A 16,933-nucleotide genomic window follows, 5' to 3' on the forward strand; every position below is an offset into this window, starting at 1 on the left:
CGCGTTGTACGTGTGTGGTTCTAAGAGCACCAGTTGAGTTTATTGTACTCCGCTGGCCGCCAAACATCACAGATCTTAACTCTGTGGGACCAACCCGGGTGTTTGGGCCATGGATCCTTAGCCAAAAAACCTAGCTCACCTGGCCACGGCACTGCAGTCGGCTGGGCTCCACATCGCTGTCTTCCAGAAACTTTCTGACTCTCTTCCTGCACGTCTCGCGCTGTAGAAGGTGGTTATTCAGGCTTCTAACAGGTGGTCACATTAATGTGCCTGGACAGTGCAGTTTCACTGTGTTTCAGTTTTGCTATGCTTTCATTAACGCTTGCTGCCACTCCACATTTTCTTCCATCCCCATGGTCACATTCTGATATTTCTCATACCGTACGTTATCAGTGACGTTGATTGATTTACTTCTATCGCTTGCTACGCCGCTCTAAACTCAGTTCCCTCGCTCTTCGGCAATAGTATCACTGACGCTTTTGCCATCTCCACTTCCATAGGCGCAGTCTTACGTTGCACATCGTGTTTGTTATAAATGACATTAATTGTAACCTTGTTCGGTGACTTACGTTTATTGTCTGCATCATCGCTAACCATTTGACTCCCTTGATCTTTGGCGATAGTTTCTGTAACGTCCTCATGTAGATTTCTCCCACTTTCAGCCCCTGATGTTCTCACCGTCCGGTCTGTCTGCACTAACAGAATAGTTGCTTATGTGATTACACCTGTTTGATTTCTTCCAACAGGCAACTATACAGGTCTATGGGCACACTTTCTCTCAGGTGTTCAATAGAATTGCATATGGAGTATGTGCAGGGTTGGTTTCCGTATTGCTTTTTGTATAGAACACACGTTCTATGACTGCAGTCAGATACGTAAGAGTATATCTGCTTTTTTTAATTCTACTTAAGCTATTCTATTGCCAATTAACAAGCCAAAGCAAAAGTTTGCTGACCAAGTTTCTTCTCTGATACCATAAACTGTCCCGTTCATCCTAAGCACTTCTCTGGCGGTTTTGGGCGCCACTTTGCGCGGCATATTACAGACTCTCACAGATTGCAAACCAATAGCTATGTAAGTTCTTGACAAAATGCTGACAGATCAGCCATTATTCTTAAATTTTACGCTATCATCAGTGTCCCTGATTATTCTTTCACAAAACTTCTTTATTTATACATTTTGCATATAAACAGTTCACAGCGTTGTTAAATTTAATACCTATCACTTCCTCATCACGCAAGTTTACTGCATCAGTCGTCAGTTTCCCTCTAAGTGGTAGGCGTAGCGTTTTCGGTCTTCTTCTCAAAACTAAATGTGAAGCTTGCTCTCCTCGAGGAGGAAGTGGAGATTAGTGTTTAACATCCCGTCGACAGCGATGTCATTGGAGACGGAGCACAAGCTCGGATTAGGGAAGGATGGGGAAGGAAATTGGCCGCGCCCTTTCAAAGGAACCATCTCAGCATTTGCCTGAAACGATTTTAGGGAAATCACGGAAAACCTATATCACGATAGTCGAAGACGTGTTGAACCGTCGTCCTCCCGAATGCGAGTCCAGTGTGCTAACCACTGCGCCACCTCACTCGGTTGTTCTCCTCCAGGATGTCACATTACTTAAAGTTCTGTTCACACTACCCGTCAGCGCAAGCGGCACTCCACAGTAAGTAATGGTCCGCTGTACACAGTGCAGCATACACCCGCACGCCACAACATCCAAACACGGACTGAGCAATGCAGATGAACTTCTGAAGTGAGGAGCTGTAAGATATTTCCAAGACTAGCTTCGTTTGTTTTGTTCGTCTCTCGTGAGGTAGTGCGACGGTGTTGGCGATGCGGAGGCAGCCTCACTCTATCAGAGTTGGTGGTGTGTCGCTAGTGAACTCTTTGTAAACGTTCCTTCCTTGAGTCGAGTCTAACAAAATGGTGATGGCATCCACAGACAGGTGTTATGCATATCTTCCAGAATCGTACTAACGGACTATACTCACTGGATAAAAAGTTGAACTAAGTGCATTTATCCTACAGAGGATACAATGAAAAATATTAAAAAACTAAAAACCCGCCTCGATTGCGAAAAATGCACCTAGTATTAACCCAGGTTTCGGCGTAGATAACTACATCTTCTTCAGAACAACAATAAAACCCTGAAGTGCCTAAGAAGACCTTTGTCAATGATTTTGTGGGTTTTATTGTTGTTCTGAAGAAGGTGTAGTTATCTACGCCGAAACCTGCGTTAACACTAGGTGCTTTTTTCGCAATCGAGGAGGGGTTTTAGTTTTTTAATGTATTAACCAACGATTGCTGACGCGCTGCGATGCTGAAGGTTCTACAATGAAAAATCTGTTTGACGTAGAAAAAAGCCTGTCATTGTCATTTCACATTTCCCTTCTAAATGCAATTCCACTCTGACTAGCTCCTGTTGATTATAACATCCCCACACAACATTTTCATCTGGTGTTGAGATCCGATCCAGAAAGATAGTCTGTGTATTGATCTAAAAGTGAGAGAACCGTCTGCAAAGTAAACCCGAACACTGTTGACAAAATTTCGGAACTGTTCAGGAATACTTCCTGAATATTTTGTTGTTAGGGATACTTGGATTTCTGCTGCACGCAACACAGCAGTAATGTAATTAATAATAATCTAATTGTTACTGCAGTTACCTTTGTTCCATGAAAGTACCTTGCAGACAGAAAAATACTGTAATACGCAAAAAGTAAAGTGTACGAAACAAATGATAGTAACGCAAAAATACTCTGACAGATGCAAAAGTACTGCGATGTGCTGCCACCACTACGGGAACTGCTCAGCATAGTGCCTTTGTGTCGCTCAACGGTGAAACTCCACACAAAGTGCATATTTGCCAACTATCCAGCAGTAAACCTGTCCATAGCGCTGTGTATCACTAGTAATGGAAAACTAACATTGCCCGACGAACAAACCCTAGAGAGAGCCGTGCAGTACTGAATGCACAGTGAGGTTTAAAAGTGAAGTGGAGTTGCTATCGTTAACAGAAAATACCGTGAACACACAGAACATACCATCAACCTTTGCACTGTTGTGTAGATACTTTCAGTGCAGTACTGATAAGAAGATAAAGTAGGGTAAAAACTCAAACGAAACGCAATTACCACTGCTCCCTAGGATACTCAGCACATATCCCTTTCAACCTCCATTTTGTTGGTGGCATTCGGGTTCACCGTGTATATCTGTTCAGGTATTTATGCACATTCAGATGACTGCCTGCCAGTTCTCCCATGCGCTAAGCAGCCCGTGAGAATTTAACACGAAACGATGTTGAAAATGCTTATGATACTACTGTCGCGTCCCAGGCGTGAGTATGGCCTGAGGTTGGACGACGGGGTTCGTAAGAATGGTGTTAGCCACTATTTTATGTGAGAGTGAGCCTTGACCTGGCTATAATATTAAATCCCTTACTACAAAATGTATGGATTGGAAACTGACTTGAAATAACGTCAACAAGAAGTTGTCAGGTTGCAGCAGTTAGAGTGTGTTATGATGGAGTACAACTTCTGGTTTTATGTATCTGACATATAAGAATTTGATGAGCACGATATGTAATACATGACATAGCAAATGTGCCTGATAATGATTCACGGCCGGAACTAGCTAATAGCACGAAGGAGCCGGCCGGAGTGGCCGTGCGTTTCTAGGTGCTACAGTCTGGAGCCGAGCGATCGCTACGGTCGCCGGTTCGAATCCTGCCTCGGGCATGGATGTGTGTGATGTCCTTAGGTTAGTTAGGTTTAATTAGTTCTAAGTTCTAGGCGACTGATGACCTCAGACGTTAAGTCGCATAGTGCTCAGAGCCGTTTTGAAGCACGAAGGAGCTGTACCCACGAAGAGGCCAAATCTTAGAACAGAGACTGTGACTGGTTAGCAGCGTTCCGTCTGCTTTGAAATGAGGCTGTCAATATTAACTGAGTCGGCACTCACTATACGACACACAGAGTTCCCCAGCTGTTCGCCACCGATTTTATTAACTGCGCTGACAGTATTTCATGTTCAAAATGGTTCAAATGGTTCTGAGCACTATGGGACTTAACATCTGTGGTCATCAGTCCCCTAGAATTTAGAACTACTTAAACCTAACTAACCTAAGGACATCACACACATCCATGCCCGAGGCAGGATTCGAACCTGCGACCGTAGCAGTCGCGCGGCTCCGGACTGCGCGCCTAGAACCGCTAGACCACCGCGGCCGGCAGTATTTCATGTAGTTCCCGGCTACTCTCCTGCTTCTCTCTCTCTCTCTCTCTCTCTCTCTCTTCGCTGATTTCACTGCTGACTTCCCTCGTTCGGATCGCCCTGCTTCTGAGTTTTGTTTGGATTTCCCTTTTGTCCACCCTCTCCCTGACATGACACGAAGCTGAAGGCCTTCTGCCACCCCATTGGCTCTAATTGTGCACTGTTCTTCAGTAGTTTTCCGGAAGCTGCATAAAGAGGGACAGCAGTCTGCCTCTGTATGGTCACACCCTGTGTCCTAACACTGTCATTGGCTTTCCATGACGTATTGATGTCCCAAACTTCCTCTCTCTTTATCCCTGTTGTCCCATGCTTTCTGTAGAGCCAGGAAATGCTGACCTCGGCATTACTGTCAATATGTGTTCTGAGTACACTTGGAGTTATGTCTGACAATGGCACTCTGTAATGTCCCTGGATCATTGTGTCCACAACTTATACGGTTTAGCTATGCGTGGTCGCCCGACATGCCGGCGTCCGAGTGGAGCACTGGCAGCCCGGTAGCTTTTCCTTACCACACCCTAAGACTTCTAAGATGTAACGTTATACACCATTTTTACTATTTTTCTACCAGACTTGGCTCTTTTCTGTGTATACGACACTACGTCGTTTAATGCAATATACAATTTTAACGCATTGGGTGCCATGCCCATAATATTACAAGATTTTAAACATGGCTGAAACAGCAACTGTTGAAAGTCTTCACGGTAAATGATAACAGCCAAACAGTTACAGGATAAAGATATATTAAAATCATTGACCACGATTTCGGTGTATCTGAATATATCTTCATCATAAGTAAAATACACCAAAATCACATCCTGCAGCGTAGAGACATAAAACAATCGTGCCAAAGGCGTTGTCAGTAGTTAAAACATCATCTCCACTTATACAACACAATTATTGACAAAGGGTCGATGCGAACACACCATAGCATCAGTAGTTCGCCTGTATAAATGGAGATAATATTTTAACTGCTCACAACGCAGCGTAGATCCTGCAGCGTAGATACATAAAACAATCGTGCCAAAGGCGTTGTCAGTAGTTAAAACATCATCTCCACTTATACAACACAATTATGGACAAAGGGTCGATGCGAACACAACATAGCATCAGTAGTTCGCCTGTATAAATGGAGATAATGTTTTAACTGCTCACAACGCAGCGTAGATCCTGCAGCGTAGATACATAAAACAATCGTGCCAAAGGCGTTGTCAGTAGTTAAAACATCATCTCTACTTATACAACACAATTATGGACAAAGGGTCGATGCGAACACAGCATAGCATCAGTAGTTCGCCTGTATAAATGGAGATGATGTTTTAACTGCTCACAACGCCTTTGGCACGATTGTTTTATGTATCTCCGCTGCAGGATGACATTTTAGTGTATTTTACATCTGATGAAGGTATATTTAGATATACCGAAACCGTGGTCAATGATTTTAATAAATCTTTATCCTGCGACTGTTTGGCTGTTATCATTTACCGCCCATAATATTATGTTGTGTTCACTGCTGGAAGAATGCCATTCCCATAGTATTTTAGGCATATTAAGGGCACAACACCTTCGTGAGGACTCAGTAACATGTGCCCACAACATTAAGGGCGTGATTGCAGGATTTCTCAGCTTATTCCAATGTTAAGTCTTATCAGGTGATCATCCGAGTGGTGGCGTCGTCTTGTCACAATGTTTCGATGAGCTTCGAACCATGATCTTCACCTGAAGTTGGTGGGTACGAAACTCATCGAAAGCTTGAGACAAGACAAAGCCAGCACTCGGCTCGCTTGAAATGATGAGTATGAAACTCATCAAAATGTTGTGACAAGATGATATCACTAATTGCCTGATCTCCTGAGAGGATTTTATCGTAGGCATGTAGAATTAAGTGCATGGTACTCAAAATGTTTAAGAATATCAATGCAAAACAGTCATTGACAGTACGAAGCTACTCATATCAATGCACAAGCCGTTTTGTTGATGTAGTATTTCTTTCTTATTCCAGAAAGCGAGTAGAGAATGAGAGGGGGAGAGACGGAGAGGAAGTGCAGAGGCAGAGGCGGCACGCAGAGGGCTCTGGCGGTGGGTGTTCTGTGCGTGCTGCTGGCATCTGCTATGGGGGCCGCCATCGACTCCGACCCTGCAGCGGAACCCTCGCAGGCCACGCGCTGGCTGGACCAGCTCGTCACGCCGCTGAGAAACGTCTCCCTGTCGCAGGTAGGTCGCTACACTAAAAATCTGCATCTGCAACCTTTTCACCTGAGGCCAATTAGATCAGCTCGCGGTACACGTCATTAGTCATCCTCTACATGAGTACACTGGGCACGATGGAGCGCTGTAGATGGTGTGTGTACCACCGGCACAAGAGGGTTATGCCACGCTTCATCACTGATGTAACTCATGGCTGTGAAGTGATGTGTGCCTGTCAGTTACATGCAAGCACCACTGTAAAATGGGTCGCAATGAAGGCGTTACATGGTGGCAGAAAGAAGCTATTGTGTATGGCCAAGGCCCCGAACATCCCGTGAACCAAGTTGCCCGAACTGTGGTATATCAGTACGACCTGTCCAACATGTCTACAAGTAATGGTGCATCACTCGCAGCCAAAGTAACACGGCGTGAGAACAACGATCCTTAAAATGTCAGAGAGAGACGAGACTCATGCTTAATCAACAATAGTTTCCATTCCCAAATAGAATTGCTGTTACCACAGGATACAGGTATATCTCAGCCAGTTTATGAGCTAAATTTTTGGGCAGAAGGGGGTGAGGGATGTATGGGGATGTAAGGGGCTGCTTTTTATACCATCTATAGGGCCCATTATGAACCACAATGTTAAAAGACATTTTGAAGTTTTCCACCTCAGCTGTTTTTAACAAGTACTCACATTATTACATCTTACACGACTGACCTATTTAGGCCTTTCTGGCTAATTTCAAAAGCAATTTACAAAGAAACACATCAAATATTAGCTTTCTGACATACAAAAATGATAATTTACAACGAACAGCCTAAAATTGTAACCACAGCTATCTATGTGTTGTACAGTGACTCTATTGTTAAAGGTGGTATAGCCGATCAAAAGCGAGCACATAACATGCAAGCGTCAGAATTAAAACCAGAAAGCTCACAACTAATGCCAATTTCTAGAACACTACATGTGCTCACTTTCTTTGTTGGATACCAGCTGTCACATCTTCAATGTGGGAACAGTTAACGCAAAGATACAGCGATCTGAATAAGTGTGCCCATAGACCGATACATGCGTCAGAGATGCAACGAATGGTATGATACTATAAGCACATATTTAAAGGTCGAAATCGTAAAAACCAAATTTAGAGCGAACAGTGTGCCAAGGTGTCAAATGCGTCTGCAGAGTGTCGTGAAATCCAGGAAAAGGTGGTAATTAAGTGTTTATTACGTTTTGTATGTAAAATAATTAGAAATACTAGCCTGTCAGACGGCAAATCATTATAAAACAACCTGCGGCTACATAGCTTCGTATATGAGACAAATAATGTTTATTTTAGCTAGAAAGCGACATTTATGACTGAAGATAACTTGCATTTAGAGTATGAATAGTAATTGTTACACGTGGTTGGCCAGATGACACGTAAACATCCTCGCCGCATCAAGACCATTTTCAAGGCTAGAACCGGTGTTATACCATAATAGTTCAAATGGCTCTGAGCACTATGGGACTTAACTTCTGAGGTCATCAGTCCCCTAGAACTTAGAACTACTTAAACCTAACTAACCACGCCCGAGGCAGGATTCGAACCTGCGTCCTTAGCGGTCGCGCGGTTCCAAACTGAAGCACCTAGAAGTGCTCGGCCACAACGGCCGGCCCGTCGTATTAGTGTGAGGTTCATTTGGGGGGGGGGGGGGAGGACTAATTTTTTGTGCGCTGCGTTTACGAATACTTACTTATTAAAGCGAAACTCTTATTAGCATTTCTGTTAGTGTTAAGTATACATTAATTTTCTTCCACTGTGCACTGATTTCATAACTTCTGTTCATCTTCGGTGGTTAGCGTCTTCAAAAATCGGCAATACATATTTCATAATATGATGTATCTTACACTGTTTTCTTTGTAGCAGATTGACTATAGTCCACTTAAAATTACTTAAGCCGGCACGGTAGCTCAGCGTGTTTGGTCAGAGGGTTAGCTGCCCTCTTTAATAAAAAAAATGAGTTACTGGATCAATAACGAACTTGAACGGATGTCTTACGACGTCCGCCCCGAGCAGCTGCAATGAACAAAAGCGAACAAAATGAAATTAAAAAAAAAAAAAAAGCTGTTCTAGGCGCTACAGTCTGGAACAGCGCGACCGTGACGGTCGCAGGTTCGAATCCTGCCTCGGGCATGGATGTGTGTGACGTCCTTAGGTTAGTTAGGTTTAAGTAGTTCTAAGTTCTAGGGGACTGATGACCGCAGAAGTTAAGTCCCATAGTGCTCAGAGCCATTTGAACCATTTTGTTCTGTGGACAATTGTCTAGGCTAACCACAACCTCGTGATGCGTAATGTATCCGAGAATGCGGTGGTGAACAATCTGCGACAGAAATAAAGTCACGATCAGTTTGCTCATGGCTATTAAAGCTGACCTCTACGATCAAACTCAAGACAGAAAAATTCAGTTTCAGCGCTAAAAGCAGACTGTAATTTCTCACCATCATTGGTTACCTGAAATTATTCTCTCACTGGCTAGTGGAGCTGCCGCATTGCAGACCTCGTTGGCATTTGGTTGCAGATTATAGACAACACATTCGGATTCTAGATTAAAAAGAATGATAGGTAGAAAAATAAGATCAAATAAAGAAGTCAATATGTTGATGAAAATGAAGTGACAAAGAATTAGACCTAAAAAATTACATTTAAACAAATTAATTGAATAAAAATGATAATCAGACTCTTTTGATTAGATCCATAAATAAAAATTTCATGCGATTTTACGAGATTCAGACGTGCAACCTTCAATTATGGATCAACACGCTAACCATTGCGCTATATTACAACGCAATGTCAACTTGTTACATTTTCGATTGTGATTACTCAGTGGCGGTGATGAATTGCAGCCTTCAAAAACTCGGTTCAACGCAATGACGTGCGAAGCTTATTTAATGTAAGCCATCTCCGTGATTATGATAATCGCGCCCTGTGCGGAAGTATCCAGTATTGTTTAGTTAGTGATCTGTATGAAACTGTGTGTACTTCATTAGCATCGTTATATGTGTGTATCGTTTATGGTGTGGTTATCAGGTACGGTGAAACACGAAATAAAAGCACCAGATCCATGATGCGGGATCCAAACACACCAAAAATCAATGGCGGCCAAGGAACTGGAAGAGAACTGATCATTAGCCGTGGCAGTTCCGCAACAGTGGAACGGTTCGGTCGTGCCACTGAGCGCTCTGATTGGAGGAAACTGACTCCAACTGGTGAAGTGTCAACTATCAACTATAATCTACATAGGCTTAATGTCTCTTAGTCATATGTCCTACTAGTAATGGTTTTTCGGAACTTCTGCCTTCATCTAGTCCTTCCAGTAACTCTTCATGTCTAACTTTTCCGATAAAAGGGTTGTGCTAATCATATGTAGCAACTATTTCTTTTATCTCTGTTTTGTCGATTTCCAAATAAAAAAATCTGCTGGTAATAACATGATTACCTCCATTTTATATTTCCTCCGAGTTTTGAACTCACGACTCACCATGCACCAGTCTAGCATCACAACCACTACACCACAGTGACTGTGCTACTGAGCTTCTTGTGCGACATTGCTGCGTCCTTAAGAGAACACCGTCTCGGTGTTACGTCCTCCTAGTCCTGGAACGAGTCATCGGTCCTGCATACTCCGACTCCCGATGACTGATGTTCGCTCTGGCGGTGATCTTAGAACTTCCTTTGCCGCTACGCTCTTCGTCACCTTTTCGCTTGTTGACTGTCGCTGGAGCTTCGAATTTACCCTGGGTTGCAAGATCCTTATAGGGCTTCATTCGAAGGACGTGGACCGTATCTCCGAAAACAGGTCTTTTTTTTATTTTTGAGTCATCAGTCCTCTGACTAGTTTGATGCGGTCCGCCAGGAATACCTCTCCTGTGCCAACCTCAATTATTTGCTGGATGTATTCCAATCTCTATCTTCCTGTACAGTTTTTTCCCTCTACAGCTCCCTCCAGTACCATGGAAATCATCCCTGATGTCTTAACAGATGTCCTATCGTCCTGTCCCTACTTCTTGTCAATGTATTCCACATATTCCTTTCCTCTCCGATTATGCGTAGAACCTCCTCACTCCTTATCTTATAAGCACACATAATTTTCAGCATTCGTCTGTAGCATCACATTTCTAATGCTTTGTTTCTCTTCTGTTCCAGTTTTCTCACAGTCCGCGTTTCGCTACCATACAATGCTGTGGTCCGAACGTACATTCTCAGAAATTTCTTCCTCAAATTAAGGCTTATGTTTGATACTAGTAGAATTCTCTTGGCCAAGAATACTCTATACTCTCTTTGCCAGTACTAATTTTCTTTTGGTGTTCTCCTTGCTCCATCCGTCATTACTTATTTTGCTGCCTAGGTAGCGTAATACCTTAACTTCATCTACTTCGTGACCATTGACCTCGATATTAAGCTTTTCGCTGTTCTCATTTCTACTACTTCTCATTACTTTCCTCTTTTTTCGATGTGCCCTCAGTCCATATTCTGTATTCATTAGGCTGTTCATTCCATTCAGCAGATCATGTAATTCTTCTTGTGTTTCACTCAGGATAGCAATGTCAGCAGCGAATCGGTCATTGATATCCTTTCACCTTGAATTTCAATTCCACTCCTGAACCTTTCTTTTACTTCCATCATTGCTTCTTCGATAAACAGATCGAACACTAGGGGCGAAAGAATACATCCCTGTCTTACACCACTCATATTCTCGGACTCTCCATATAGCTTACCCCTATTTTTTTCACAATTTCGAACACCTTGCACCATTTTGACTTTCGTACGCTTTTTCCACGTCGACAAATCCTGTGAACTGGCCTTGATTTTCCTTTAGTCTTGCTTCTATTGTCAACCGCAATGCGGAACTGCCTCTCTAGCGCCTTTACCTATCCAAAACCCAAACTGATCGTCATCTAACACATCCTCAGTTTCCTTTTCCGTTCTTCTGTATATTATTCTTGTAAGTAAGCTGTTGAGCTGATTGTGCATTAATCTTCTTACTTGTCAACTCTTGCAGTCTTTGCAATTGTATGGATGATATTTTTTTCGAAAGTAAGATTGTATGCCGCCAGACTCGTACAACCTACACACCAAAGTCGTTCTATTGCCACTTCCCCCAACGCTTTTAGACATTCTGACGGAGTGTTATCTATACCCTCTGCCTTACTGGTCTCAAGTCCTCCAAAGCTCTCTTAAATTCTGATACTGGATCCCCTACCTATTCTAAGCCGACTCCCGTTTCTTATTCTACCACATCAGACAAATCTTCCCCTTCACAGAGGCCTTCAGTGAACTCTGTCCATCTATCCGCTCTCTCCTCTGCATTTAACAGTGGAGTTCCCGTTGCACTCTTAATATTACCACCCTTGCTTTTAATTTTGCCGAAGGCCACTTTGACTTTCCTGTATGCTGATTCAGTCCTTCCGACAATCATTTCTTTTTCGATTTCTTTACATTTTTCATGCAGCCATTTCCTCTTAGCTTCCGTGCACTTCCTATTTATTTCATTACTCTGTATTCCTGAATTTTCCTGAACGTTTTTGTACTTCCTTATTTCATCTATCAACTGAAGTATTTCTTCTGTTACACATAGTTTCTTCGCAGCTACCTTTGTTGTACCTATGTTTTACTATTCGAAGTCTGTGATTGCCCGTTTTAAAGATGTCCATTCTTCTTCAACTGTATTGCCTACTGAGATATTCCTTATTGTTGTACCTACAGCCTTAGAGAACTTCAAACGTATCTCGTCATTCCTTAGTACTTCTGTAGCCTACTTCTTTGCATATTGATTCTTTCTCACTAATCTCTTAAACTTCAGCCTACTCTTCATCACTACTACATTGTGATGTGAGTCTATATCGGCTCCTGGGTATGCCTTACAGTATCTGATTTCGGAAACTCTGTCGGATGCAATCTATTTTAAATCTTCCCGTATCACCAGGCCTTTTCCAAATATATGTTCTCAAAATGCTCAAATGTGTGTGAATTCCTAAGGGACCAAACTTCTTAGGTCATCGGTCCCTAGACTTACACACTACTTAAATTAACTTAAGCTAACTTATGCTAAGAACAAGGGAGGACTCGAACCTCTGGCGGGAGTGGCCGCGCAGTCCGTGACATGACGCCTCAAACCACGCAGCTACTCCTCGCGACATATCTTCTTCTCTTGTGATTTTTGAACAGAGTATTCGCTATTACTAGCTGAATTTTATTACAGAACTCAATTAGGCTTTCCTCTCTCTCATTCCTCGTCCCAATACCACATTCTCATGTAACTGTTTCTTCTATTCCTTCCCTACAACTGCATTCCAGTCCCTCATAAATACTAGATTTTCATCTCCTTTTACGTGCTGGATTACCCTTTCAGTATCGTCATATACTTTTTCTATCTCTTCATCTTTACCTTGCGACGTCGGGACGTATACCTGAATTATTGTTGTCGGTGTTGGTTTGCTGTTGATTCTGATAAGAACAGCCCTAACAGCCCTACCTTCCTATTAATAACAAATTCTACTCCCGTTGTACCATTTTCTGTTGCTGTTGGTATTGCCCTATACTCGTCTGACCAGAAACCTTTATCTTTTTTCCATTTCACGTCATTGACACGTACTATATCTAGAGTTAGCCTTTGCATTTCCCTTTGAAATTTTCTATCTTCCCTACCAGGTTCATGCTTCTGACATACCACGCCTCGACTCGTAGAACGTTATCCTTTCTTTGGTTACTCAATCTTTTTCTCATGGTCACCTCCCCTTTGGTAGTCCCCTCCCGGAGATCCGAAAGGGGACTATTCTAGAATTTTTTCCCCATGGAGAGATCATCATGGTACTTTTTCAATTAAAGGCCACATGTCCTGTGGGTACACGTTATGTATCTTTAATGCAGTGGTTTCCATTGCCGTCTGCGTCGTCATGCTGTTGATCATTTCTCATTCTTCCGCCTTTAGGGGCAGTTTTCCACGCCAAGGAGGAGAGCGTGGCCTGAACCTCTGTCCGCTCCTCCGCCCTCTTTGAAAATGCCTTTGGCAGAATGGGGATGTCTTCTTATGCCGGAAGTCTTCGGGTGCCAATGCTAATTATTAAACAAAATTTAAGCGGTGGTGGGTTTCGAATTCGGAACCGAGGACATTTTGATAAATAATGAAAGATTCTACCCATAGACTACGGGTCCAAAAATAAAACTGTCCCCAAAGTAAAAAAAGAGAAAGACAAATTCAAAAATGTGGAGAAAATACAATCGAAGAATAAAGTGCCTCACACCTTACCCGGTCCCTGTGAGCCACAACGAGAAATGAGGTTGTGAGCAGGGCACCACATTTCGTTAAACAGGTGTACCAAGAACCAGCGGATATGATGCAGAGGACATCATGCATCTAGGCAACTCGACACTAGAACAAGCTAGCCCACCAACCATAATTTGTCAGTGGCTCACAGTCGTCTGAAATCATGCAGATGTCCCCTGAAACCATTAACGTTCCACTTAAGTACGGGAGCCATTTAAAATGTGTTTACCAATTCCTGCTATCTATTTTAAATGGCTCCCGTACTTAAGTGGAACGTTAATAGTTTCAGGGGACATCTGCATGATTTCAGACTTCGTAAAATAAAGACCTTCCTGCGTATATTTACAAGGAACACATTTTAAATAATTATTTAAATGAAAATAAATTATTAATATAACATGCTTTAAAATCAGACTAAAAGCATGAAATAATTTCTCTTAGCACCATCAGATTCCTAACCCCGTACACATAGGCCGGAAAATATATTCTTGTGAATTTTTAACAGTTATAACGGTACTTGAATTACGGAAGACATGAAATCCAATAAGGAGATGAAAATGCTTATAGCAGTTGCCAAGGAGACTTTAGAAAGAGGAGGCTTCAATGTGGATGTATGATCAGGGAGCTGAGGGCGAGACTGACGAAGTGCTTTGTATGGAGCATATGGACACCGAGGAAAGTGGAAGAAAGAAGAATAGATGCATTTGAGATACGGTTTTGGAGGAAGATGGAAAGGATAAAATGGATAGACAAAGTGAGAAATTGAGGGGTGTTGATAAGAGTGGGAGAAGAGAGAGAAATATTGAAGGGAATCATGAAGAGGAAACGCGTCTGGCTTGGACAATGAGAAGAGATTATTTACTGATGGGTACTATGGAACGACTTTGAATGGAAGAAGAAGAAGAAGAGGATGCGGAAGATACCATATGGTGGATAGTATAAGGACAGAAAACCATTATGAGGAAACAAAGAGGGTAGGAAAGGACAGCACTGCATTGAGAGCTAGACGTGAAGACCTGTCCTGGGGCAGAACACTGATCATGATGTAGTTGTAAGATTTATAACATAAAACGGGGGTGCTTACAATAAATAATTAACGCATAAACGTATGTGATGAAACATGATCATGCTGATCATGATGTGTCGCCAATAGGACGTGATTATCAGCATGTAAAACGCAATAAGACCTCAAAAGAAGAGCCATTTATAGGAGATGAAACGTAGATCAAGAGCTTTTGACTATTACCTTCCGCAGCTGGTGGCTGTTTTTATTCCATATACTACATTTGCACGTTGCTGCTGTAGCCAAGATTAAGATTCCAATGCCCTGCAGAGCAGCTGACGTGTCGGATATTACTAACAACCCCACCCCCACCGCTACCTAACATTCCGACAAGAAAGCGAGTTCCCACTGCACTGCCATCCAGGTCTGAGCTGTGCCTGAAATTTCAAGTCTCTACCCCATCGGGAAGTTAGTTGAAAATAAATTTCAAAATTGGTACCGATCAGACCGATAACAAAATGACCCGTTCAAAACGTGTTAAAATATAGACGCTCCAGTGCCCAGAAAAAAAGACGTAACAATGACAGGGCAAAGGTCGGTGTATCTGCCACCACATCTGCCATTTGAACCAGTGAGACCTTTAAATTATAGTTGGACGTCCCTATTTTTTACTATACAGGCGTCCAAAATTGAAGCAAGAAACGGAAATTTTGCGAGGTTGCGTTTATTTTGCCACAATACAGTATAAACAGGTGATAGTAAAGTAGAAACAATATAAGGAATACAGAACGTAATCAACTGCAACATGCATAAAGGTAGACAAAAATGTTCTTCGTTTTTTTTTTTTTTTTTTTTTCAACTTCACGGATTTACACACACATTCTGACAATTGGTTAAGTGGTGTACGGGGTGTGACCACCTCTGGCTCCAATACAGGCCTGACAACGGCGGGACATTCTGTGAATGATGTCATAGATCTCATGTTGAGGCAATAACATCCATTCTTCCTGCAGAGCTGCTCGCAAGTCTTGCAGAATGGTTGGTGGATGCTGACGTAATGTAACCTGTCTTCCTAGTGCATCCGAGACATGCTCTATGGGATTCAAATTGGGAGACCGAGCTGGCCAAGCCATGTATGCAATGTCTTCCATTTACAGAAAAATATCAACCATCCGTGCTTGATGAGGTCGAGCACTGTCGTCCACCAGTACGAAGTCTGGGCCCGCAGCCCCTCGCAACAACCGCACGTGAGGTCCCAACATCTCGTCACGATACCTCACAGCAGTTTAACCTTGCCGATTTAACCGTGCAATTTCATGAAGAGTTTTAGAGTGGTCAACATAATCCCTGCCCACATCATTAGGTTTCATCCTCGATATCAGTCTCTTTCCAAAATGTTTGGGCCCTGAAATCGTGTTCCACTTTCCCTCCAGATGCGAACCCGTCGAGAATCATTGTCTAGACCAAGTCGGGACTCATTTGTGAAAAGAACATTGGCCCACTGTGCGACCGTCCAGATGGCATGTTGACGGCTCCACTCTGGACGTTCCCTTCTGCGAAGACGCGCTAGAGGTACACATCAGCAGGTCTCCGACAATAAAGGCCACTCTCCCAAAGCCTTCTGTACACCGTTTGCCTCGATACAACACGTCCAGTGGATGCTGCCTTCTCAGATCCCAGTTTCAGTATAATACTACGGGGGTACCGTCAAGCCCTCACAGCTAAATAATGGTCCACTCATTCTGATATCACACATGGTCGGCCCTTTGCAAGTCTCTGTGATAAACTTTAGGTCTCTGTAAACTATCGCCTCATCCGAAAAGAACATAACGATTCACATTACGTCATGGGGCCTCATCAGTTTGCGACTCTCATGCTTCCATTCTACCTGTGGCCCTCCACAGCGGAGTGCCTGTAGACATATTCAAAAATGTTCAAATGTGTGTGAAATCTTATGGGACTTAACTGCTAAGGTCATCAGTCCCTAAGCTTACACACTACTTAACCTAAATTATCCTAAGGACAAACACACATATCCATGCCCGAGGGAGGACTCGAACCTCCGCCGGGACCAGCCGCGCAGTCCCTGACTGTAGCGCCTAAGACCGCTCGGCTAATCCCGCGCGGCTGTAAACGTATTCTTTGTGACTGCGTATACAGCGATTGTGGACG

General features: G+C 43.0%; 1 protein-coding gene across 1 annotated transcript in view; it reads left to right on the forward strand.

Annotated features, from left to right (window-relative positions):
* LOC126251705 (uncharacterized) overlaps positions 1-16,933 on the forward strand; it is a 59,502-nt gene that overhangs the window by 18,392 nt on the left and 24,177 nt on the right. Inside the window, exon 2 of the mRNA XM_049952299.1 lies at positions 6,266-6,477. Coding sequence (XP_049808256.1) covers positions 6,280-6,477 — 198 coding nt within the window. The 5' untranslated portion in view covers positions 6,266-6,279. The remainder of the gene's footprint in view (positions 1-6,265; positions 6,478-16,933) is intronic.

Source organism: Schistocerca nitens, chromosome 4, assembly GCF_023898315.1.
Source record: "Schistocerca nitens isolate TAMUIC-IGC-003100 chromosome 4, iqSchNite1.1, whole genome shotgun sequence".
NCBI lineage: Eukaryota > Metazoa > Arthropoda > Insecta > Orthoptera > Acrididae > Schistocerca > Schistocerca nitens.